We start from the raw sequence: 26,277 nt of genomic DNA on the forward strand, positions 1-26,277 counted from the left end.
GCCCAGCTAATTTTGGTATTTTTAGTAGAGACAGGGTTTTGCCATGTTGGTCAGCTGCTTTCGACCTCCTGGCCTCCCAAAGTGCTGGGATTACAGGCGTGAGCCACCGTGCCCCGCCAGACATGTATACAATTTAAACGTATACAACAATAACAAAAACACGAGCGAGAAATAGGCTTTTTGCATTTTCATTTTACAATTAAAATGTGGCAAATATATAATAACACAAAATTTTCTAATTTAACCATTTTATGTGTGCAACTCAGTGGCATTAAGTAATCCATAGTGCTGTGCAACCATCAGTCATCTCTATTTCGTAATTTTATTGTCATTCCAAACAGAAACTCTGCCCATTAACAATAACTCCCTGTCATTCACATCCATCCCCAGCCATGGTTACTTCTATTCTACTTTCTGTCTCTAAGAATTTGCCCATTCCAATTATTTCATATGAGTGGGATCACATAATATTTGTTCTTTTGTGTGTGGCTTAATTCACATAGTACACTGTTTTCAAGGTTCGTCCATGTTGTAGTGTATGTCAGAACTCCATTCCTTTTCATGGCTGAATAATATTCCATTGTGTGGAAATACCACTTTGCATTTATCCATTAATCTGTTGATGGATACTTGGATTATTTCCACCTTTTGGCTCTTGTGAATAGCACTGCTGTGAACAAGTATCTGTTGGAGTCTCTGTTTTTAATTCTTTTGGTTATATCTAGGAGTGGAATTACTGGGTCATATGCCAACACTATGTTTTGTTTTTGAAGAAACTGCCAAACCATTTTCCAAACTATTTTACATTTCTACCAACAGTGTACCCAGGTTCCAATGTCTCCACATCCTCACCAACACCTGTAATTTCTCTCTCTCTGTTTCTTGATAACAGCCATCAGTAAAGGAGGATCTCATCTGGTTTTGATTTGCATTTCCCTAATGACTAATGAAGTTGAACATCTTTTCATGTACTATTTGCCACTTGTATATCTTCTTTGGAGAAATATCTATTCTAGTCCCTTGCCCAGTTTTTCATTGGGTTGTCTTCTTGCTGTTGAGTTGTAGGGGTTCTTTATATATTCTGGATATGAAATGCTTATCATTTATGTGATTTACAATTTTTCCCCCCATTCTGTGGGTTCTTTAAATTTTCTAGATACAAGTGTCTTGTCAGATATATGTATTATGAATATTTTTTCCAGTCTGTGGCTTGCCTTTTCATTTCTCTTGTGGTATCCTTCTGAGAGCAGAAGATTATAATTTTGATGAAGTTAAATTTATCTTTATCTTTCTCTTGTGGTTAGTTCTTCTTTCATCTTAGCTAGGAAATATTTGTTTGGCCACGTGTGGTGGCTCACAACTGTAATCCCAACAGTTTGGGAGGCTGAGGCGGGCAGATCATGAGGTCAGGGGATCGAGACTATCCTGGCTAACACAGTGAAACCCCGTCTCTATGAAAAACACAAAAAATTAGCTGGGCATTGTGGCATGCACCTGTAGTCCCAGCTACTTGGGAGGCTGAGGTAGGATAATCACTTGAACCCAGGAGGCGGATGTTGCAGTGAGCTGAGATTGCACCACTGCACTCCAGCCTGGGCAACAGAGCGAGACTCTATCTCAAAAAAAAAAAAAAAAAAAAAGAAAAGAAAGAAAGAAAGAAAAAAAGAAATGTTTGTTTAACCCAAGGTTGTAAAATTTTTCTGTTTTCTACAGTTTTGACACACTGTAGTCAAATTTTTGAAAAATAAAGACAGAGAATCTTGAGAGCAGCAAGAGAGAAGCAGCTCATCCACATACAAGGGATTTTCAATAAGATCAATAATGGACCACCATTCAGCAGTAAAAAAGAAGGAACTACTGATACATGACACACGGATGATTCCCAAAATCATTAGGTTGAGCAAAAGAAGCCAGAGAAGGGTACATGCTGTGTGATTCCATTTAAATGAAATTCTAGAACAAGAAAAACTGATCTATAGTGACAGAAATCAGATCAGTAGTTGGCTAAAGTCTAGGACAGGTGGGTGAGTGGAGAAGTGCAGGAATTGATTGCAAATGGCATGAGGGAACTTTTCCTGTTGAGAGAAATATCCTTTATCTTGATAGGAGGGTGGTTACATGGGTATATACATTTGCCCCAACTCACCATGTACCTCTTAAAAATGGGTAAATTTTATTGCATTTAAATTACACTGCCAGAAGTTTATTTTGAAAAGTTTTTAAAAGTAGATTATAGTAACTAATTCAGTTAACAGTACATATTGATTTAACGCAATACCACTTTTTACTAAATGCCAGGTAGGAAATACAAAGCTGTGTGTCCTTTGGCAAGTAATTTAAGGTCTTTGAGCTTCATATTTCTTGTAGATAAGGCCAGAATTACTTATGGAGCACTGTTATAAAGATTACATGAGAATATTTTAGTTAAATCACTTAGCATAGTATTTGGAAGCAATACAATAAATCTTAGCTTTTTAGATTTTGTTTATAACATGCATAAAATAGGACTTTGTGAGGATCATATGAGAGAATTAATAAAAGCCCTTTGCATACAATCAAACACTAAGTAGGTTCTTCTTTTTTTATTTTTTTAATAGAGACAGAGTCTTGCTATGTTACCCATATGTCAACCTATGTTGAACTCCTGGCCTCAAGCCATCCTCCTACCTTGGTGTCCCAAAGTGTGGGATTACAGGCTTGAGCCTCTGCACCTAGCCAATCAATTCTGATTATTATTATAAATAAACAGAAACATAAGTAGAAACTTGCTGTAGCTTTTCAAAATTCAGCATGTAAAATTCAGACTCCTCGGACTGGCCTGTATCAGTAGTTCCCAAACTTTGCCTAGCAAAATCACTAGAGAAGTGTTTGCAAAAACCAGATCCTAGGTCACATTCTATCTAGATAGAACTACTGAATCTAAAATCTCTGATATTGAGGCCCTGGAATGCAGATGATTCTAATGTACCACCAAGTTTGGGTGGTACCTATGAAAATATATTCCTGTTTATCAGTCATTTATATTTATCAATTCATTACATATTTAATGTATTTCAGTTATGTCAAAGCACTGTGCTGAGTCCTAAGATTAATGATTTTCAGTTAGTAATATCAATTATTTATAACTGGATGCTTCTGAAGTGTATGATGGTATTCTCTATAGTATCTTATTCTCTTTATCAACCATTTCTTGATAAAACTCTTATATATTAGTCAGTGTTCTCCAGAGAAACAGAATCAACAGGATTTGCCCACACACACACACACACACACACACATTTTAAGGATTATATATATATATGTTATATGTTCCTTATAATATGGATTTATTATAAGGAATTAGCTCATAGAATTACAGAGGCTAAGGAGTCCTAAGATCTGCAGTTGATAAGCTGGTGACCTGGGAGAGCTAACAGTGTAGTCTTGTCTGAGTCTGAAGTTCTGAGAACAAGGAAAGCTAATGGCGCAGGGTCCAGTCTGAAATCCAGCAGGCTGGAGACCCAAGAAGAGTCTCAGTTTGAGTCCAAAGGCAGGGAAAGACTAATGTTCCAGCTCAAGCAGTCAGTCAGGAGAAGTTCCCTATTATGAAAAAGTTTAGCCTTTTTGTTCTATTCAGGCCTTCAACTGGTGGGGTGAAGGTCACCCACACTGGGGAGGTGCAATCTGCTTTACTCAGTGGACCAATTCAAATGATAATCTCCTCCAAAAGCACCTTCACAGACACACCTAAAATAACGTTTGACCAAATATCTGGGTATCTCATGGTTCAGTCAAGTTCACACATAAAACTAGCCATCATACCATGTTATTATTGAAATATGTGGATTAAATTAAGATAGTGAAATAAATATGAAATAAATCCTTAAATTTTTCCCATCCAAAATCATATGTGATTATAAAAAGACATAAGTGTATAAAGAATAAATAGCAATAAAGCAAGAAAAAAAACATGACCAGATCAGAATTTTGTGGAATATTTGAAAAACAGATCTGACCAAATGCATAGAAAAAAAAAATCAGAGGAAACCATAATCAAAGCATGTACAAGAGAAAATTGCTGAAAAAGCATAAGCAGTTTAGAGTGGTTCTAAGCACAGAATCAGGAAATTCAAGTTGGGGATGGCGAGGAGGGGGTTGGAGCATTCATCAGGGTTACTAATTGGGGGGCTGCATTTGGAGCCATTAGGCCAGCTGGGTCTTCCCCATTCCCATTTGTTTGCAGCATGGTTAACAACAACTACATCCAGATTAAAGCACTGAATGTGGGAGTAAGAAAAATAGGCCAATACTTTAGTAAGAGCCCAACATAAGAAGGGTTGTCTCCACAGAGTCTTCACAGCCAAAAAATGAGATCACTGACAACCCCATTTAGCATAATATCTGCTCTCCCCTGATTTAGCACCTGAATTAGATAACGGCAAACAGAAAAAAGCACCCAAATAAGGAATCTCAAGCATAGATGAGCACACAAAGAAGAATAACAAATATTTGAGAAAAATCAATAGCATGATATGGAAGCATCAGACTCAGCAAAGAGATTAATTCCTGAGCTAACGGAAGAGTGTGAAGTAATACCTTTCCATTAAGATGTCAACACAAGTTCACACTTTCATGTACCCTCTCTGTAGAAATATAGAGAAATGATTGTAAAATGTAAAAAGCAAAACCCCAAAAGGTCCTTATATCTATACTCAGCTGAGTTTTGACAACTGTGCCAAAATAATTCAATGGAAAAACAATAGTGCTTTCAATAAATCATGCTGGGACAACTGAATAACCACATGCAAAGAATGACATTCAATCCTTACCTCACACCATATACAACAATGAACCCAAAATAGATCAAAGACCTAATTTTAAGAACTAAAATTATAAAACTCTTTCTTATTCTCAAGAGGAATGAAACAGGCCTAGTGTGGTGGCTCACGCCTGTAATCCCAGTACTTTGGGAGGCTGAGGCTGGAGGACTGCTTGAGACCAGGAGTTTGAGACCAGCCTGGGTAACAGTGAAACCCTACCTGTATAAAAAAAATTTTTTTTAATAAAATTGGCTGGGCATGGTGGTGCACACCTGTAGTCCCAGCTGCTCAGGAGGCTGAGGTGGGAGGATCGCTTGGGCCTGGGAGGTAAAGGTTGCAGTGAGCTGTGATCACACCACTGCAGTCCAACCTGGGCAACAGAGTGAAATCGTGTCTCAAAAAAAAACAAGAGAAGGAATGAACCAGTGGTTACCACAGGTAGAGGTGGGGGAGAGGAAATGAGGAGATAGGGGTCAAAAGATACAAAATAGTGGACATGTAGAATGAACTAGCCTAGAGATCTGATGTACAACATGAGGACTAAAGTTAATAAAATTGTATTGCATTAGGAATTTTGTTAAATAAGTAGATTTTAGCTATTCTTGTCACAAAAAACAGTAACAATATAAGATAATAGATAATGTTAATCTGCTTCATAACTATTTTATTTTCTCTATATACCCTGTAGCATCATGTTATAAACCTGAAATATATATATAATACAATTTATTTTTTTAAAAACAGGTGAATTTAGCAAGACTGCTAGATATCAGGACAATATACAAAAACATCAACTTGATTTCCACATGCCAGAAATAAACAAAACAATACACATTTTTAAATGATAGTATTTACAATAGAAAAAAATTAAATACCCAAGAAAAAAAATCTAGCAAAAGATGTAGGAGATCTCTGCACAGAAAACTACAAACATTACTTAAATGAATTTAAAAAGACCCAAATAAATGGTATAGGCCATATTCATGGATTGATAAGCTCAATATTGCAAAGATGCCAATTCTTCCCAAATTGATCTTTAGATTAAATGCAATCCTAAGCAAGAATGATAAGCTGGTGAATAGCAAAGATAATCCTGATAAAGACAAATGTTGACAGGCAAAACTATTTGATAAAAAGGCTCATTATAAAGCTACAATAATTCAGGCAACATGGTATGTAGATACAGAATATATAGAACACAATAGAGATAGAACTCAATAGAACATAATAGAGAGTTCAGAAACAGACTACCAGATTTTTTTCATAGGTAATAAATGGTCTTTTCACTTAATGGTGCTGGATCAGTTTGACATCTATAATGAAGAATAAATAAATCCCAACTCTTACCTCCCACCATACACACCAATCAATTCCAGATGATTTGTAGATCTCAATATGAAAAGAAAAGCAATAATGCTTTTAGAAGATAACATAGGGAAATAAGTAAAAATTTCTTGAACAGTAAGAGAAAGCTGTAACAATGAAGGAAAAGATAGACAATTAGGACTTAGTTAAAATTAAGAACTTCTGTTCACCAGCAAAGAAGAAAACGAGAAGCTAAAGAACTGTAAAAGATACAAAGCAATCCTTCTTGGCAAGCAATATGAATGTCTACATAGAAACTCCCCAAATTTCTAAACAGAAAGCTAACAAGAGAATTCAGTGAGGTTCTTCAAGAGAAGATCAACATTAAAAAAAAATCAAGAGCATTCCTATGCACCACTAATATATCAGTTAGAAAATAAAAGTATCTTTATCATAATAATGAAAACTATAAGCTATGTAGGAATAAATCTAAGAAAACCCAAGTAAGATAATTGTGTGAAGATAATTTTAAAAGCATCATTAAGCCAGGCACAGTGGCCTGTGCCTGCAGTCTCAACTACTTGGGAGGCTGAGGTGGGAGGATCACTTGAGTCCAGGAGTTTGAGTCCAGCCTGGGCAACATAGCAAGTCCCCATCTCTTACAAAAAAAGGGCAGGGAGTGGAGGAAGCATCACTGAATAACATAAAAGAAGTCCTAAATAAATTGAGAGATATATTGCATTTATGGACCAAAAAGCTAAGTATTATGAAAATGGCAATTCTCCCCCAAATTAATATATACATTTAATACAGTTACAATAAAAACTCTAAAATTCTCTGGAGGGGCTGAGAGTCAAGAGTCACAGAGACAATTTTGAAGGAGAACTTGGTAAGGGACTTTCCCAGTCAGATACAAAGATGTATTATATAACAATTGTGAGAGAGTACAGTATTTGTGCGAGGAGAGATGACTAGATTAATGGAACAAATCTGAGAAGCCAGAAACAGACCCAAGCAATGATGTAGGACGAAAATACCCCTGCAGGTCACTGAGGCAAAAAGAAACTCTTCCAGAAGCTATGTGGAGATCACCGGTGGTCCACATAGGAAGAAATGAAACTGTATTCCTTTTTCACAATCACAATGATCAATTCCAGGTACATTAGAGCCCTAAATAGTAGCGGCAAATTTATAGAAGAAAGTTATCTTTATGACCTTGTGGTAAGAAAGTCTTCTTCAAACAAAACAAAAAATATATAAACCCTAGAGAAAAATATTAATAATTCGAGGACGTTAACATTTAAAATTTTTGTGCTTCCTGTTTTCTAAGGACAAAAGGAAATATCCTTAACCTGATAATAGGTATCTACTGTATTTAGTAATAGTTAATAATTCAGTATGACAAGGATTTCCTAAAAGTTAGAAGGAAAACAAGGATGCTTCTTCACGTAATTTTCAACATTTTGCTGGAGGTTCCAGCCAATGAAAATTCAAGATAAGGAAAGATTTTAGCTATAAATATTGAAAGAAAAAGACAATATTTACAAATTATGTAATTGTCTATCTAGAAAAATTCAAGAAAATTGGCTGGGCACAGTGGCTCACGCCTGTAATCCTAGCACTTTGGGAGGTCGAGGCAGGCAGATCATGAGGTCAAGAGATCAAGACCATCCTGGCTAACATGGTGAGATCCCGTCTCTACTAAAACACAAAAAAGTAGCCGGCATGGTGGCGGGCACCTGTAGTCCCAGCTACTCGGGAGGCTTGAACTCGGGAGGCGGAGGCTGCAGTGAGTGGAGATCGCACCACTACACTCCAGCCTGGGCAACAGAGTGAGACATCTCGGTGGGAGCGGGGAGAAATTAGCAAATCTTAGGCCTGGCGCAGTGGCTCACACCTGTAATCCCAGCACTCTGGGAGGCCTAGGTGAGTAGATCACCTGAGGTCAGAAGTTCAAGAACAACCTGGCTAACATGGTGAAACCCTGTCTCTACTAAAAATACAAAAAGTAGCTGGGCACGGTTGCAGGCGCCTGTAATCCCAATTACTCAGGAGGCTGAGGTGGGAGAACCACTTGAACCTGGGAGGCGGAGGTTGCAGTGAGTCGAGATTGTGCCGTTGCTCTCCAGCCTTGTCCATAGAGCAAGACTATCTCAAAATGAATAAATAAATAAATAAATAAATAAATAAATAAATAAATAAGAAAAAGAAATTAGCCAATCTTATATTAAATAAATCATCAAATGTTATTTAAGGAATGAAAGAAGACCCAAATATGTTAATAGTTCATCAGTAAATATTTGTTGAGCACCTATTAAGTCTCAGGCACTGTCCTAGGTTTTGGGGCTATTTATAGTGATAAACAAAACAGACAAAGGTCCTCGTTGCTGATAAAGAGAGGCAGACAGTAAATAAAATAAATAAGTAATATACAAAGTGTGTTAGATGGAGACAAGTGCTGTGGAGAAAAATAAAGCCAGGAGGGGAAGAGGGAGTGCTGGAGAGGAAACAGTTTAAAATAGGTGGTTGGGGAAGGCCTTGACTAGGGGGACAATGTATGCTACACAATAGCAATTATTAAATTTCAGAGAGGTCAATTCTCCTGGCAGATAAATATGTAAATGAATGTCTTCTTAATCAAAATGTCAAAAGGTTTTTATTAAAGGAACCTGACAATTTAGTCATAAGCTTTATATGGAAGAGAAAATGTGCAAGAGAAAATAATCCACAACTTTGAAAAGGAAGAAAATTTTCCTAACACAATTAAAACATATTATAAAGTTATAGTAATTAAAACTGTAATACTGTCTACAAATAGAAAAATGGACTAATGAGATAAAAAGCAAACAGAAATGTAGCAGGCTAAATAAGTGGTGAGAAAATACCTAATTTCCTGCTTCTTAAATTCTCTATTTGTTTTCCCACCAATTCTATTCGATTTTCCCACCAATTCTATTCGATTTTCCCAAATAGAGATAGTTCTATCTCTGTTTCAATTCTTATGCATCTAGTGGCTTTCTCTAACCCCTCCGATATCACATTAAATGATAATGGTAATTGTGGTCACCCTTGTCTTATATCTTATTTTAGTTTAGCCCCTTAGTGTTCTCACTAAATAAGATGCTGGTCTAGGGGCTAAGATATATCTATACATGATATATAAAATGTATGTACATAAATTCATGTGAAGGAAATAATTTTTTTTTTGGTAATTTTTGTATTGTATTATTTTAAGAAAGTATCAGTTGATTCCTATTTTATTCGGTGTTTCTATCAGGAATGGGTTTTTATTTTGTCAAATGCTTAGGTCTATTAATATGATGAAATACATTAATAGATTTCCTAATATTGAAGGATTCTTGCATTCTGGAATGAGTCTTGCTTGATCATGTTGTTTGCTTAATATGCTATTGGGCATTTTATTTAAAATTTTTGCATTCATATTCATAAGTAAAATTGGTCTGAAGTTTTTTGTTAACAAATTACATATTTTTTGTAAATTGTATTTTCCTAGAACATCAAGTCTAAGTGTGGTCCTAGGATCCCCTCTTCCTGAGATCTTCTTAAGGGGTTAAGATTAAATTTACTTTCATCATAATGTTGAGCTGTTACTTACTTCTTTCACTCAGATTCCTTCACAAATATACAGGGGCAGCTGGGCGCAGTAGCTCACACCTGTAATATCAACACTCTCGGAGACCGGGGCAGGCAGATCGCTTGGGCCCAGTAGTTCAAAACCAGCTCAGCCAACGTGGTGAAACCCTGTCTCTACTAAAAATACAAAAATTAGCTGGACATGGTGGTACGTGCCTGTGGTCCCAGCTACTTGGGAGGCTGAGGCATGAGAATCACTTCAGCCTTGGAGGCGGAGGTTGCAATGAGCCAAGATGGCACCACTGCATTCCAGCCTGGGCAACAGAGCAAGACTCTCAAAAAAGAAAAAAAAAAAACTACAGGGCAGTGATCCTGCAGTATGTGAGACATCACAACAAATTGAACACAGAAGCAGGTGAGAATCCATCTGTCTCCTATTAAGCCAGAGACATTCAAAAGATCTTCCTAATAAGCCACTCCTCTCTGCATGTTTTTTTATTTTAGGAAAATATAAGTATTTTTCATAAAATTGTTATTTATGTCAACATGTAATGCATTTATTATCTAACATGGTAAATACTAGCAGATATAATCCACGCACATGAAAGCTCTTTTGAGTCTCCAGTAATGTTCAAGAGCCCAAAAAGCTTGAGAGCCACTATCCTCCCAAATTATTTACTGTATGTAGGTTTTTACATGTATTTGTACAGAGTCGTGGTTTTTTAGATTGGTTCTCTTTTGATAATGACTTTCCCCTTGACATTTCTTATTTGATATGTTTAGGCTTTCTCCCTCCTAAAAAACTAAGTTGGCTATTGAATTGTTTATTTTTGTTAACGTTTTCAACAAACACGTTTTTGATTTATTGTCAGTTTTAAAATCTCATTAATTTCTGCTTTTATCCTTATCATTTTTTTTATTTCTCCCATTTATGTTATTTCCCTACTTTTTAGTTGCACATTTAATTCATTTACGTTAGTATTTCTTAACATAGATATTTAATACTCTTAATTTCCTTTGAGCACTGTTTACCCGAGAGTCTGACATGTCTGTTTTCAATATTGGAATTTTCTAGGAATTCTGCAATATCATTTTGCATTTCTCCTTTGATCCCAGAGCTCTTCGATTATATACTTTTAATATAATAAAAAACATTGGCTTATTGTTCTTTTTGTCCTTCTGTGCCTCTTATGCAATATAATAAAATTTGAAAGAACAGGATTTGAAGGCATGAAGTTTTACGGTTTAATCTGAAGGTACCTTGCAAGCCTCATGCACAGCTCCACGCCAAGTTTGTGATAGGTGGGTTTGGGCTAGATGCCGTCTGAAATTCCTTCCAGTTCTATGATTCTATTATTCTAAATATACATGCAAATTAGAAAAAAAATTTCATGGTTGTTTCTCTCTTAGGAAAGATTTTACAGCTCTCAGAGGAAGCACACGTCTTCACTCCGTGCCTTGCACCTGGACTGACTGCAGGGCGGATTGGAGTGACTTCAGCCAATTGGGTAGAAAACTTCTTAAAGGACGTGAGTTTGGGATAAAGAGGACGTGGCAAAAGTGAGGGAGACTGAATACAGTTCTGGCTGTCACCAACCAGAGTCCGCTGCTTTCAGGGCCATCATCTGGTGTCCCTTCATCCCCCTCGAGGCACATTACATTGTGTTCTGTTGGGGGCAGAAGTCATACACTGCTGATGTCCAGCGAGGGTAACTGTGCAGCAAGGAGCACAAATGACTCGGATTCATACACTGACAACATGAAACCACCTAGGCGAGCACCTTGCTGCTGCCCATTAAATAACAAACCATCTATGTTCGGAATAGCGCTACACTTTCAGCATAATTCAGAGGAAGCAAAGTGGTCTTGTGTTGATGTGTTTGTTTCACGGTTCAGTTTGATCAGCAGGATTCTGTGTTGTGAGGGTCTGCAGGGGTTTTCTCAGGAGTACTCTTTTCTGTGCTTAGCCCTGACATGCCCACTCCCATCAGGCACCTTTGGTGTTTTGCCCACGGGCTGGTACATGCGTATAAAAAACAATTTTAGTTGTTTTGTTTTTTCCTAATTTGGCTACAGCAGCCACACCCTTACTCACAATAGACTGTAAAGTCTTATGTTTCCTTTCATATTGTATTTAAATACAAACTGTATTTTAATGAATCCCTTTCTTTCATGTAGGGTTGTGCCTTCCTCTCTACCCCTCTATCTCACAGCCCTGGGATCTTGGTGGCTTGTCGGAAGGCAATAATACTTAATTCAATAATACCTAACCTAGGTTAAGGGGTTCCTCTAGCCCTACCTGTGCTTACACCAACAGGCTATGGAAAACCACTAGCAGGAAATTACATTTTCCTGCTAGGTTCATCCATGATTATCTGTCATACAGTATTATCCTCAGTTCATTTGGATGTGACACCTGGCATGAGGAATCTTTCATCCCACATTGCCATTCAAATGCTTATTCACTTCTAAGCTCTCTTTTCTTTCCTTTTAAAAATTTCAACTTTTATTTTAGATACAGGGGGTACATGTCCAGGTTTGTTATGTGGGCATATTGTGTGATACTGAGGTTTGTATGAATCCTATCACTTAGGTAGTGGGCATAGTACCTGATGGGTACTTTTTCAACCCATGCCCCTCTTCCTCACTCCCCTGTCTAGTAGTCCACAGAGTTTATTGTTCCCATATTTATGTCCATGTGTGCTCAGTGTTTAGATCCCACTCATAAGTGAGTACATGTAGTATTTGGTTTTCTGTTCCTGGGTTCATTCACTGAGGATAATGGCCTCCAACTTTATCCACGTTGCTGCAAAGGACATGATTTCATTCTTTTTTATGGCTGCATAGTATTCCATGGTGTATATGCACCGCATTTTCCTTATCCAGTCCACTAATGATGGACACCTTGGTTGGTTCCATGTCTTTGCTATTGCAAATAGCACAGCAATGAACATGCAAGTGCATGTGTCTTTTTGACAGAATGATTTATAGTCCTTTGGGTATATATCCAATAATAGGATTGCTGGGTTGAATGGTAGTTCTGTTTTATGTTCTCCGAGAATTTTCCAAACTGCTTTCCACAGTGGCTGAACTAATTTACATCCCTACCAACAGTGCATAAGTATTCCCTTTGTTCTGTAGCCTCACCAGAATCTGTTATTTCTTGACTTTTTAATAACAGCCATTCTGACTGGTATGAGATGGTATCTTACTGTGATTTCTAAGCTCCTTTTTCCATGTAAGGAACAATACATGTATTTTGTGATCCTAGATGATCTCATGTATTGAAGTCTTGGACTTCATGGTAGAAGAGAGACCTAGAAGGGGTGCTGGTGACTATAAAATGGCAACATATGAAACACATTTTTTTTTTTTGAGGGAGTCTCTGTCGCTCAGGCTGTAGTGCAATGGCGCGATCTTGGCTCACTTGCGACCTCCCCCTCCTGGGTTCAAGCGATTCTCCTGCCTCAGCCTCCTGAGTAGCTGGGACTACAAGCAGCAACCACCATGCCCAGCTAGTTTTTGTATTTTTAGTAGAGACAGGGTTTCACCATGTTGGCCAGGCTGGCCTTGAACTTCTGACCTTAGGTGATCCACTCATCTCGACCTCCCAAAGTGCTGGGATTACAGGCATGAGCCACGGCGCCCAGCCATGAAACATATTCTTAATATTCTCTACTCTTAGTCTTTGTAACCTTCCATTAGCTTGATCCTGTCACTTAGGGTAAATGTTTTAATTAAAATGATAGCTCAAGCAGCCAGCAGCCCTGAGGCTTGAAGCAATTGTAGGGAATAAAGATACTGCCAAGGAGCCCAATCCCATTTCCAAGGTGCTCTCTGTGGAACTCCTCCCGCCTGCCATCACTGGGCTGCAGGCAGTGGGCTCTGATCCAGAGGCTGACACGGAGACTCTCCCCTCTTTGCTGGGAACTTAGGCATGCATGGCATATACTCCTATCTGTTCAGAGTTCCTACCCTGTGTATCCCAGGTGAGCCTGAGCAGTGTCTATTTCTCCATTTTGGTCATGGCTATAATGCAACCTCAGCTTAGATTCAACTAAGCAGGAAGTCCGAAAGGTTCCATTTAAAGACAGCCTGGGTAAACGATCATCAGAAATGTAGACTGAGTAGGAGCGTTGCAGTAGTCCAGCAATAAATTGTTTTTGAGAGACTCAGCTTCCCATTCAAGGGATGCAAGGATCAGGTGTGGTAGAGGGACCACAGAGACTAACCCAGTGGTGTGCCTGACCTGTTGCCCCGATTTAACAGAACAAATTGGCTACAACCTGCATTTCATGTTAAGGTTCCATGTAAAAAATTTTTTTTTGAAAAAATAGTGTTTAATTACAAAAAACATGCCTGTAATCCCACCGCTTTGGGAGGCTGAGGAGGACAGATCATGAGGTCAAGAGATCGAGACCATCCTGGCCAACATGGTATGGTGAAACCCCATCTCTACTAAAAATACAAAAATTAGCTGGGTGTGGTGGCGTGCGCCTATAGACTCAGCTACTCGGGAGGCTAAGACAGGAGAATCACTTGAACCCAAGAGGTGGAGACTGCAGTGGACCGAGATCGCCCCACTACACTCCAGCCTGGCAACAGAGTGAGAGTCCATCTCAAAAAATAAAATAAAATAAAAAAATAAAGTTTTAAAACGATTGGGCTAAAACTAATATTTATGGTTTATAGATTTCCTAGAATGCACGGATTCCCTTGCCTTTCAAGATTTACTCTCCATATGTTTTGAGACCCCAAAATCTTTAATGGGTCTCCAGGTTCTGAAAGAAATGCTTCAGCAATGGCCATTACTTTAGAAAGGCGATTTTGGTGTTTGTATTTGTTCCTAGATTCTAATGAAGTTAATGACAGTTTAGCACTTTAGAAGCAGAATCTGGCTTCATAGAATACTTGAGTGTGGTGTTTAGTTTTTGCCTTCTGCTCAATCTATTTAGCCCCTAAGAAGTTATAATAAATTATGGTTCTTTGACTTCTTCAAAAATTTTTTTTTTTTTTTTTGGTAGAGACAGGGTCTTGCTTCGTTGCCCAGGCTGGCCTCAAATTCCTGGCCTCAAGGGGTCCTCCTGCTTCAACCTACCAAAGGTGCTTGGACTACAGGTGTGAGCCAGTGTACCCAGCTAGTTCTTTGATTTCTTTAAGTCAGGCAGTATTGGGTTCCAAAAAGCCTGTGCCATCCCACGGTCATTATGGTAGCAATGGGACCCTAATCCCTTGTACTTTTGTGGTCAGAGAAAGCTTCACAGGTGAAACTTGGGAGTGGGGGCTTAAAAGGTGGGAAATTTGGACAAGCTCTTAGAAGAGAAAGAAAGAACACATCTCTAACCTCATGAGCAGAGGCAAGTAGGCAGGAAAGTACAAGTTACATATGGGAAATAGTGAGTAGATCACTAGTCTGGAGAAGAGAATTGATACAGTAGGCAGCTAAGACCATTGGTTTTTGTTTGCAGATACCTTGACAATAAGCTGTAGATTGGCTTTTAGGCTCTAGGCAGCAGGAGCTATTCTGGGTATGCGAGTTAGAGATGTGCCATGATGAAAGTGTCTTTAGGCTTTATCTGGCCTAACTTTTGAGAAATAATCGGGGATGCAAATCTGGGAGCAGCAAGAACATTATGAGGATATAGTTAAGGGATGCAAACAAAAGCAGTATTTGCTTTTGAAAATAACAGCATTAAAGGGTTTGAAGTAGTGACTCAGTTTACAAGAAGTTAGAAATACAGGTTTTGGGATTTTGTTTGTTTTAAAATACTCTCATGTCCATTCCTATTACATTTTAGTTACCCCCCTAAAGGTTCAGTAGGTCTTGTAAAAAAACAAACAAAACAAAACAAAAAACACTGCTGGGCTATGCTATCATTCATAGGCAGATGTTCTTCTGTGGCCACTCTTTATGAAGTTTTATTGTATAAGAATCTATCTATAGCCACATTTTCAGATATAATCAGGAAAGCCTAGCGGTTTCCATGTCACTAGACAGTTTTTTGACAGAAAGGTTTATTTTCAAGTAAGGTGCTTGACAGAACTTTATCAATTATTAGAAGCATCTCATCTTCCAATAATACTGTAAATCAGTTCATAGGCTGTGCCTTTTCTGGGAGAAATCAAACTCCAAGGTTTAAAAAGATAGTCTAGGAAGCCTGAGAAGAATGTAACAAACAAATACAAAATATTTTAAAGTCAAAGAAACACCATTTCCTCCTCCCAGTACAGACTTTACACCTCTCTTCATACTACCCTCATTCACTTGAATGTCTCCTTTAATTTTCAACCATCTTCCTGCAGTGTTGCAATAGCCAGTTTAAAAATTAGTTTTTTGACTCACTCACTCTAGGCAAAACTCCAGGAAGGGCCTATTCTTAACACATTTTTTGTTGATATGTATCAGTCAGCTGCGCTATGAAAACAACTCCAAAATGCCAATTTCTTACAACGTAAACATGTATTTATCGCTCACATTAAGATGCCGGCAGCTGCAACTGCCTGCAGTTCTGTTGTTCGTGTCTCCATCCTGAGACTCAGTTTAACCATTTTGAGGTCAACGGGAGAATCAAATGAGGTGGCATTCATGGAGTAAATTCTGTTGGTTTCCATGCCATTGGCCAAAGCAGGTTCTATAACTAAGCCCAGTGTCTTTGGGACAGAGAAGCAGGACACTTGGCAATGGGTGGGGAGATATCATCCACTTATGAGAATGGAGGAGAGTAAGGAATTAGGAGCAATAATATAACTATTCGCAGTCTTTCCTGTCGATGACATCCTGTCATTCAACAAGTTTTAAGGCTTATCTACTAATGGTCTATTGACTAAATGTAAAATAAATTTAAAAAAAGAAATAAGAAATCTAGTCTCTCTAGATATAGTTGCGCCCTTTGAAATGGCAGACTTAGGGAAAAAGATCCTGTTGGGTATATGCTCAGTAGATCCATTAACTTAGTTTAATGGCCAAACTCCAGTTTCAGAAGCCTAAAAATCAGGCCTAGCACCTTGGTAAATGTCTGAGTTACATCCTCTTCTTGAGACTAGCTGTGGACCCATTTCCTCACCTTAGAATGGTAAAATGGATCCCAACAGAACAAACTTGGAAATGAAACTATGAAATCATTAAACCATTCAAAGGAGAAAAACTGAGGTTTAGATTTTAGTCATTTGCCAAGGTCACACAGTTAGCAAGTGATAGAACTGGTACAGAAACTAACCCAAAGCATTTACACTTAACCAGTCCATACGCTGCCTTCCTGGTAAATTGAATCTTGACTCTAGAGGGCCTTAAATACCAAGTTAAGGAGTTTAGGTTTCACTCGTTAAGCCTGGGGATCCCCTGGAAGATTGTGACCAGGAGAATGATGCGATCAGAGATTTTAAAAGCGTACCTGGCAGAAACAAGCAAGGGAATGAAGCCAGGGAACCCAGTTAGGAGGCTATCACAATAAAAGGTGTGAATAAAGGCCCTAATCCAGAATAATAGCTATGGGGATGGAATAAAGGAATAGTTCTTGAGAAGAAATAATCTACTGGCCTTGTCTACTAATCTTAAATTGAAATGTGTCACTACTTTGATGTGAAATACGCAAACCAAAGTGTCTTTAGAGCCCAAGGGAAACTCCGAAGGTAAATGAGCATCCCAAATTCATTCTAGTCCATTCCCTACAACACTCAGGTCCCAGGGCTGGTTTGAGGTCTTCAGGGTATATACAGGTCAGGATTTGCTGAGCCCCTCTGGGCCTAGTCTTGCAGTTTTCTATCATTACCAGTGAGTTCCAGAGTGGATCCAAGAAGTCTAAACCTGTGTTGTCCCCTCACTAATCCAATAGAGCTAGTATCTCCCTTCCCCAGGACCGAGAATCTAAAACAAGTAGGGTTAGGTGGTTGCTGAACTTAACCTGATCCACCCAGGCAGCTGTAGCTTTCTGCTTTCTGCTGTGAACTGCCTGGAGGAGTTAGCTGAAGGGTGGAGATTCTTATCAGAAGAGATGTATGTGGATATGGAGGTGGCTGAAAATGACCAAGGGGTGGGGTTCCCTGGGGAGCATTCATTTACACATGAGGTGGGGCCAGGTAACAGCTCTCCTCCCCTCTCAGGTTATCTCCGGTGTTCCCTCTTCCCCTTTCTGGAAGGTTATCTCCTCGATAAAGGTAGCAGGCTGGGGAGTAGGGCCCATGAAACAAGAGTCCCGAAAATATAGACCAGTGGGCAAGCACAAGTGTGTGTGTCTAACTGTATCAATATCCAAGCAAGATAGAAAGCAAGTTCTCAGAGTAATCGGGTGTTGAATAAGAGGTGGATAAATCATAGAGAATGACTAGTTGCATTATTTTTCTACATGTTTACAATCAACAGGCTTAAAGTCCAAGGAAACTTGTACCACAGGAGGAAAAGTACCATTCAAGTGTGAGCCCACAGTTCAGACACTCAGAAGTCACCTACGATGAGGGATAGCTTCATGGGGCTATTGTGAGAATTCCACAAAATGACAGCTGAATCAGTGTTTGTAAACTGTAAAGTGCCTTTAAACTGCAAGGTCCTACATAAACTGGAAAATACAAATGTAAGTAATAATGTTATGATTATTTGAGGAGAAAACATTATTCTGAATATAGCCTGTAACCTGCAAATTAGACAGTAATAAATTGTTTATTTTCCACAAACAACAGAATTTGCCTGTTGGAATGCATCTTCTCTTTCAAACCTGATAACCTTGATGGGTCTATACATTTATTTCAGAGAGAAACTATTCAAAACAGATCTGAGACCCCTTTCTGGGATTTACTTCAGAACTAGTTTGTAAGCCACAGAACATTTGTCTCATTAACTTAGAGTCACATTGCATTTTGGACCGTATATATTATCTAGCTTAATCAATAGATTTGACTCCAAAAGAATTAAATTTTTTTTTAAATCAAAATTTACTCCCTAAAGCAACGATTCTTAAACTTTTGTGTGTGTGTTGAGGGCCTGCCAAAATGCACAATACACAGTATAGTATGCATGGAAATACCTGGATTCCAGGTAAAGAATTTCTGATCTTCCAAGAGTTACAGGAATTCAAATAATGTACTACAGATCTGAAAGCAATTATGTTCTGAACATAAGCAGCAGCCTTGTAGGAATAAATAATCTCCCACAGGAATTGCTTTGAAGGAAACCATACCACTGTAGGAATGATGGTATGGTATCAGTGTTTAAAAAAGCATCCATTGTGGTCACCTGGGGTTTGCGTTGTCATTTCTGTAGCTGCAGTTTTTATTGTGTGTGCATGTGTGTACGTGTGTATGTGTCTGCTGTGTGTTTATTGCTAGTGGAATGGCTTGGCACAGCACAGGCCTTCCCAGATGTCCACCCTCAACTCAGTTTAGCTAATACAACTAAAAGGAGCCATAACCCTAGGAAAAGGCATTGGATGGGCTGAAATTGCCCTAGAGGCTCCCCTGGTTGCAGGAGCAGGATTAAGGCATGTTTGGCATTTGTTTGGCTGCTCCTGGAGGAGTCCTGGGAAAAGGGGATTTGGGACTTACACAGGTTTTCTATGTGACAGAGAGGGTTTCTTGTGATCTCACATGCCAACCACTGTTAGGAACAGACTCTATCAGCTTGTTTAATTCTTAAGACAACCTCCTTGGAAAGGTAGCATTATTCTCATTTTACAGATGAGAAAATTGAGACACAGAAAAGTTAAACTACATAATCAATTAGCCAATAACTAGCAGAGCCTGGATTTAAACTCAGTTTGATTCCAAAACCCAGACTCTTTCCACTAGGCAAACACTGTCTCTTCCCTTTGTCTCCTGGCCTCTGTGAAATGATTCCTTAAGTCTCTCCCTCCCTGGAGGACCCCCGAATATGAAACCCATTTCATTTATTTCAGGAAAGGCGATGTTCCCAATGGCCCACCTGACACTTAAGGTTGAGACTCATTTGCTTCTATTACTAACTCCCTTTTTGACCTTGGCTAACTCCTTAAGTTGCCTGGGCCTTGATGCAGCTAGATGCAACTTCCAGCTGTAAAACTCAGTGGCTGAGTTCTGTGCACAAAGCCCAGTCCCGGCAGGTGGCGTGCCTCCTGTCCTGTGGGCTGTGCACAGCTCACCTCCAGGGTGCAGTCTTCTCTGAGCACCGGAGCTAGAAGCTTGCCCCACTGCAACAGCGTATGCTGCTTGTGGTCCATTTTACATCTTATTCATTCTCCTTCCATATCTTACCTGAACTCATCTGCATTCCTCATATATTTTATTTAACTCCTACACAGTAAGTATTCCAATTTATGAGTAAACCACAATATGTTTTAATTCCCCACGAGAGGTGGTTATATCCATTCTTTGTACAGTGCTGCGACCAATATTCTTTTACTTGGTTTCTTATGTACATGTGCAAGAGGTTCTCTAGAGTAAATGTCCAGAAATGGAATTGCTGAGTCATAGGGTTTATGCATGATTGCCAAACTGTTCCCTGAAACGGCAGTATCAACACACCCCCATTAGCAACGTGTAAGACTTCCTTCTGCTTCTCACATCCTCACCAATACCTATCAAGCTTATTTTTTTTTTCCAAACTAACATTTTGACTGCATTTGACTTAATGCATTACACTTTCTTCTTTATATTTACACATCTTCCCTACTGGGCAATAAACTTTGTGAGGGCCAAATCCTTGCTTAATTCATTTTTATATTCCTCCTGTAAAATGTATGGAGCTAAGTAAAATAAGGGGTTGTGAACAAATCAATAAAGGACAGAATTAATTTATCTTGGCCCGAGAAGATGACGAGTTCCATGTGGGCAGGGATGAGGCTTTCTACCTTTACTAATCTGGGGTGAAGACATAGGTAGGCAATCCCCATAAACTGCAGAGGTGGTTGCACAGTGGTCAAAGCTGGCCTACACACAAGGCTTCAAGATTTGTAGAAGACTGCAACCAACCTTTCAGAGATCTTAGCTGCAGATAATTTTTATCACAGTATTCACTGAATATTTATTGATGGTTGTGAATAGCCAATTTCCCAGTCTCTGGGGCTGTCTTTTTTAAGTAGCAAGAAGCCTGTTTCTGAATGGAACTTCCCCACCCCCAGCCCCACCCCATTACTAAGGGCTGGAGAGAATCCATATGTCCTTCAGACCAGGGTGCTGCCTGACCTATGGTAAATGCCTCTCCTTTTTGTCACTGCAGCATTTCCAGGCTGACTCATTTTCTAAATAAGCCACTTGTGGTTTTTGGTCTGACATCACATGTAGAAGAATGAGTAATTTTTTAAGAACCAGAATTATATTCTATCAGAATAAGAAACATTGTGTATGTTACTCATAGTTTTAGGACAAGGGGTCAACACTGGTCACAGATTTCCTAACTTTCTCCCACTCCTTCTTTCCCTGGGGCCAGGGGATGGAGAGAGAAGGTAAAGAAAAAAGGTGGATATGCTGTAAATTTTTGTGTGCACCTCTTATCACACTATGTAAAATGTAATACAATTGTCTTGTTGACTCTGCTAGATTAAATAAAAGTAATATGGCAAAGTAGCTCAGGCCATGAGTTCTGCTGCTGCACTGCTTAGGTTCAAATCCTAGCTCTACCACCTGCCCAGCTGAGTGACCTGAGTGAGTTATTGACCTTGATGTGCCTCCATTTCTCATTTATAAAATAATAACAGCACCTACCATATAGGCTTATTATAAAGAATACATAAGTTGATGTGCATTAAGTATTTAGAGTAGTGCCTGACTATGGAAATGTCAGCAAATATTCCTATGAATCCATCACAATGTTTATGTTTATCGTAAGTGCTCAAGAAATGTTTTGACTAAACAAATGACTTCTCTTAAAACATATTTGGAATCAGGGGATACAAGCAATGGCTAGTGGCAGACTCTTGGTTTGTGAAGGCGGTCAGAGTATGCCACCTCAAAATATGCCACTTTGTTGTTTATTCAGCTCAACAGTTTACAGTGAGCTGAAGGCAACAGAACAACAGATGCAGGAAAGGTTTTCTGACCTCCCCGTTCCTGTCTGAAGCAGGACTAAAACTTCTTGTCGGAGGGGTGCCTCTCCCCCAAAAGGAAGAAGGGAGCAAACATTCTTATCACCAGAGACAGGGAATTGACACTGAGATGAATCTCCACAGACAAAACCTTACTAAAATTTGTAACCCTTCTCTCCCATTAGTTTCTCCCATATATTTCCTACTTTCCCACAATTTACTGGCTGACTAGCTCAGACCCCTTTGTTTTGTCATATCATCACAATTTATCATTCTTTATTTAAAATGGTATACAAGTTGTGGGCTTAACAGCTTGGGCCTTCATTTTCCTTATGAAGATTCCCATGTACACATAAAAATATTAAATAAAATGTGTATACATTTGTCCTGTTCATCTGTCTTATGCATGCTTAATTTTCAGGCCCAGCCACAAAAGTAACAGGACATCTGCCTCCCCTACATCTGGAAATAGAAGGAGCTCTAAAGGTCAATTGCCTTGCGCCCAGGTACCCCACGCTTTTGTTTGTTCTTTAGTTATGTGTGTTGTGGGAGGAGGGCTGTCACCTCCCAGGTGTCACTCAATGGGAAGTTCTATTTTGTTTTCTAAGTGTAAGAAGAGGGTACGGTTCTCAATCCTTGAACTGCGAAAACAGAGAATGAGTAAGAAAGGAGACCCTGGTATCGGAGAAATTCATTCTCTGACCTTGCAGCATCTACTGTCCATGAGGAGAAGTTAACAAGATAGTGGCATTTGGAGGAGTGTTATCTTGTTGAGTTAGTAGGATGGGTGTCACGTGTAGGAAATTATCTAGATACTTATTAACATTCAGATATTAACATTTTAACATATGGATTTTTTTTTTTTTAAATCAGTGCAGATGTAGTGTTTATCTTCACAGCATCCGTGGTCTTTGGGAAAATATACTTGAATATCAGGGAGTCATGAAGCAGTCAGAGTGAAATCCCTCAGAGCCCACCCTCAATTGCAGGCCTCTTTAGGATGGCTTCGTTGGGATCCGTGGGAGCCTGGTTATCAGAGCAGGTTGGTCCGGCCTCATTGGGACCACCACGTGGGCCTCAGCTGAGGAGCTTGATGACAGACCAGGCAAGTGAGTCTAAATTGACTCCTCCAAGAGCAAGGGTTCTGTGCTTATTTGAAAGGTTACAAAGTCCATAATATAGGTAGAAATGCTGAGTTGCTGAAGGAAGGCCAGTTGTCTTGGAGGAGAGAGATTCACTGGGAAGGTGTCAGGAGGCCCAGAAGTGGCATGTAAAGGACAGACACATTCTCAAACACTTGCAAACACATGTACACCTGCAGTCACACACACAAACTGACACAAACAGCTTCACACACCTATATTTTTCACTCCCTACACTCAAGCACACACACACTTCATGGACACTCTCTCAGCCTAAAGGGTGGCCAAGGGGTCAAGACCTCATGGCTGAATCAAATGTTGGTGAATGCTGCTGCTTTTATTACACCAAAGGTCTTAACATTTATTAGGAGATGAACACAAAGCTTGGCATACTGCTGTCATAGTGGCATGCATTCTCCTCTATAGTGCAGCTCTGGAGTTCAAGGTTACTGCAGATTGCACATAAGAACCACTCTTCAGAGGGAAGAAAAGGGGAAACTGCAGATCCTTGTTCTCCCGAATATCAGCAGACTCAAGGTGCTTCACCACCACAGCAGCCTAAGATCTTGTAAGTTGGGTGGGTGTGCTTTAAACAGTAACACGGGTATGACAAGGGATCCAGGATAGGGAAAGTTCCCAAAACTTAGGGCCAAGAGTACTTTTAGGGAAGTATACACTTCCCAAACAGGTATCACTGAATGGGGGCAGGGCATGCTTAGCACTGCAACTGAGCTAGGTTAAGCTGCCAGGAGTCCACGATTAATCCTGGTTTCACAGGGAAGAATAAGACATGATGGCGCTGTCACAATAAGGCCACTAAACTTATAGCAAACGATGACTTCAGAAGGAAGCTCTCGTGACTACAGGGAAGCAGCTCTTTCCTCTCTGATGCCAGGTACCCCTTGCTGGGTAGGCACCTGCCCTGAGACTGTCACATGGTCCTTTCTGGGCTGCATAACATCACTTAGCACAACAGAGCAGAGGAAGGGACCACACACATCAAGGTCATGGGACATCACCACCAAGCTGGCTGACTGTTGTTGGTGAATGTCTTAAATGCCTTTCCTGGTTGGGCCGGGTGCCCCGTGTGTCTGAAGAGCTAATCTGAAAAGAGGCTGGCAAAGGACTTCCTCAAGCTCCGGATGGTCTCCGCTTTGGCTTCATCCTCATTGGCTGAAGACCGGAAGAAGGAGGACTCAGAGAAGCTGAAGGCATTTGTCAGGGACTGCGACTTGCTTGAAGATAAAAACCAGAGAGAATGTGAGAGGGTGGTGTTCCCAGCAAGGCAGGGAAGGACGATGACGTGAGGATACACAACTAGAACCCCCACTCCCTCCCCGGGAAGACCAGGGTGATGGAGGATAAAGCCAGAAGTGGCCATGCTACCAAGACCCTGGGAGACCCCTATGTTACTTCCTCATCTTCAGTGCTACTAGAATAGAAAGGGTGGGGACAGTGTGGGAACAAGGGAGAAGGGAAAAAAAGAAATAAGGGAAAGAGGAGGAAGAGGTGACTCAAAGACTTCTTCTTTAATTTAATCCAAAATGCCTGAGGGCTAAATTTCAGAGATCCCAACTTGGTAAAAACTAACCTAGGAATCTCACATTACTTCTCTGATGAAAAGAAGTCACAATGGGCCTGTGACTCTGGCACTCTCTTCTCTATCAACTGTCAACCGGTGGAGCCAGATCAGAAGACCTGGGCCAAAGTCTCGTTCTGCCACTCGATCCCTCCTAACTGGAGGCAAGCCATGTGCCTCTCTGTGCCGTGGGTTCTCATCTGTGAAGTTTGGTAAAATGAAGATCTCTACGCACTTTTGGCTCTTTCTATTCTGATCTCTTCTCTGATTCCAAAAGAATATACTGGCTTGGCCCAAAACTCCAATGCTTCAATTTCCCTGTTCTTTGTTTGTTTGTTTGCTTGTTTTGAGACAGAATCTTTCTCTGTTGTAAAGGCTGGAGTGCAGTAGTGCAATCTTGGCTCACTGCAACCTCCGCCTCCTGGGTTCAAGCAATTCTACTACCTCAGCCTCCCGAGTAGCTGGGATTACAGACGCTTGCCACCATGCCCAGCTAATTTTTGTATTTTTAGTAAAGACGGGGTTTCACTTGGCCAGGCTGGTCTTGAACTCCTGACCTCATGATCCACCAGCCTCTGCCTCCCAAAGTGCTGGGATTACAGGCATGAGCCACCACACCTGGCAATTTCCCTGTTCTTAAAATGGATGTAGTAACCACCCTTGCAACCCTCCTCAGAGGAGCGCTAATATGAGGTCTGTGGGGTTCAGGGTGTCCAGTGGCAAAAGAGATACATATCAGGCCTTTACAAGTTTCTTAGGGAGATTTCTAATGAGAAAATCCAAACTACACACTTTTTAGGGGCCTGTTTTCCCCTTGAGAGACTAGAGGTTCACAGAGAAAAACCATGAAGCACCAGGCCATGGGGAGGCCCAGCCTGCACTCCAGGAGAGGACATGAGGTCTGGCTTCTCCACTGGCCCAGCTTTTCTCCTTCTTGACTCCCACTGGCTCTCGTTCCGGCTGCTTTCTGGCTCCAGAACTCTTCTCCTGGTGTCTTGGGACTCTCTGCCCTCCCTTAAATGCTGGGTGCAGCTCAGGAGAAACTCCCTTCTACAGAACTATGAGCAGTCTCTCTCTGCCTGCAGTGGCGGTGAACAGACACCCTGCCTTTCATTAGGGCTGGGAACGAGACCCAACACGCTGGCCTCTGGGAGCGGGGGCACTCCTCAGCCCACACAGGCAGAGAGTACTGGGGATGAGCCTCCAGCTTGTCATCAGAGGCTGGCTCTATTCAACAGCTTCAGCCCAGAGGCAGTGACAATCCAAGGATCTGCCCTCACGCGGAGGCTAGAGTTGGCTAGTGAGAAGGCAGGAGGGATTAAAAAAAAGTCAGCAGGCAGTAAATAGCTGGGCTGAAGGGACATTATGGGGCAGGCAAGAGGCAAGAGGTGCCACTGGCCAGAGCTGGGGAGGAAGAGTGGGTGATGCCCCTCCCATCACGCTGGACTGAAGACCCAGAGAAAGTGACCATCTGGACACCCGAGCCCCGCAACCTTGGCTCTGCCACTAATTAGAGGAGTACCTTGGCTTTGAGAAAAAAAGAAAATCAAATTTCTTTGAGCGAAGTTTTCTCATCTGCAATGACTACATGATCTCCTAGTGGCTCATTTTAACTCCAGAATTCTCCAGCCTCCTTTTCTCCCTCCCTGAAGAGTCATTTGTTGCCCATCACTTCACTCCGAGAAGCAGGGGTGTGTCACTACCATCCCCTTACCAAACCCTTAAGGCTATAGCTGTCTGTGCTGAAGGCGGTGACAGAAGTCTGCTGGGGACACTGCAAGCAATCAGAGACCTCTGTGGGAGAGAGGGCAGAACGGACCATCGTCCACATCCAGGTGCTGTCCCTTCCAAGGACAGCTCTGCTGCTTCCA

At 40.4% G+C, this 26,277-nt stretch overlaps 1 protein-coding gene across 2 annotated transcripts in view; it reads right to left on the reverse strand.

Moving 5' to 3' along the window:
• Nucleotides 1–23,143: 23,143 nt before the first annotated feature.
• The window catches only part of SYN2 (synapsin II), a 207,867-nt gene continuing 204,733 nt past the window's right edge, over nucleotides 23,144–26,277 (reverse strand). For both annotated transcript variants that reach the window (XM_017955243.2, XM_017955244.1), the window contains one exon: nucleotides 23,144–24,062. In XM_017955243.2, the coding sequence (XP_017810732.1) occupies nucleotides 23,927–24,062 (136 nt within the window). In that variant the 3' untranslated portion in view covers nucleotides 23,144–23,926. The remainder of the gene's footprint in view (nucleotides 24,063–26,277) is intronic.

This window comes from Papio anubis, chromosome 2 (assembly GCF_008728515.1).
Source record: "Papio anubis isolate 15944 chromosome 2, Panubis1.0, whole genome shotgun sequence".
Classification (NCBI taxonomy): domain Eukaryota; kingdom Metazoa; phylum Chordata; class Mammalia; order Primates; family Cercopithecidae; genus Papio; species Papio anubis.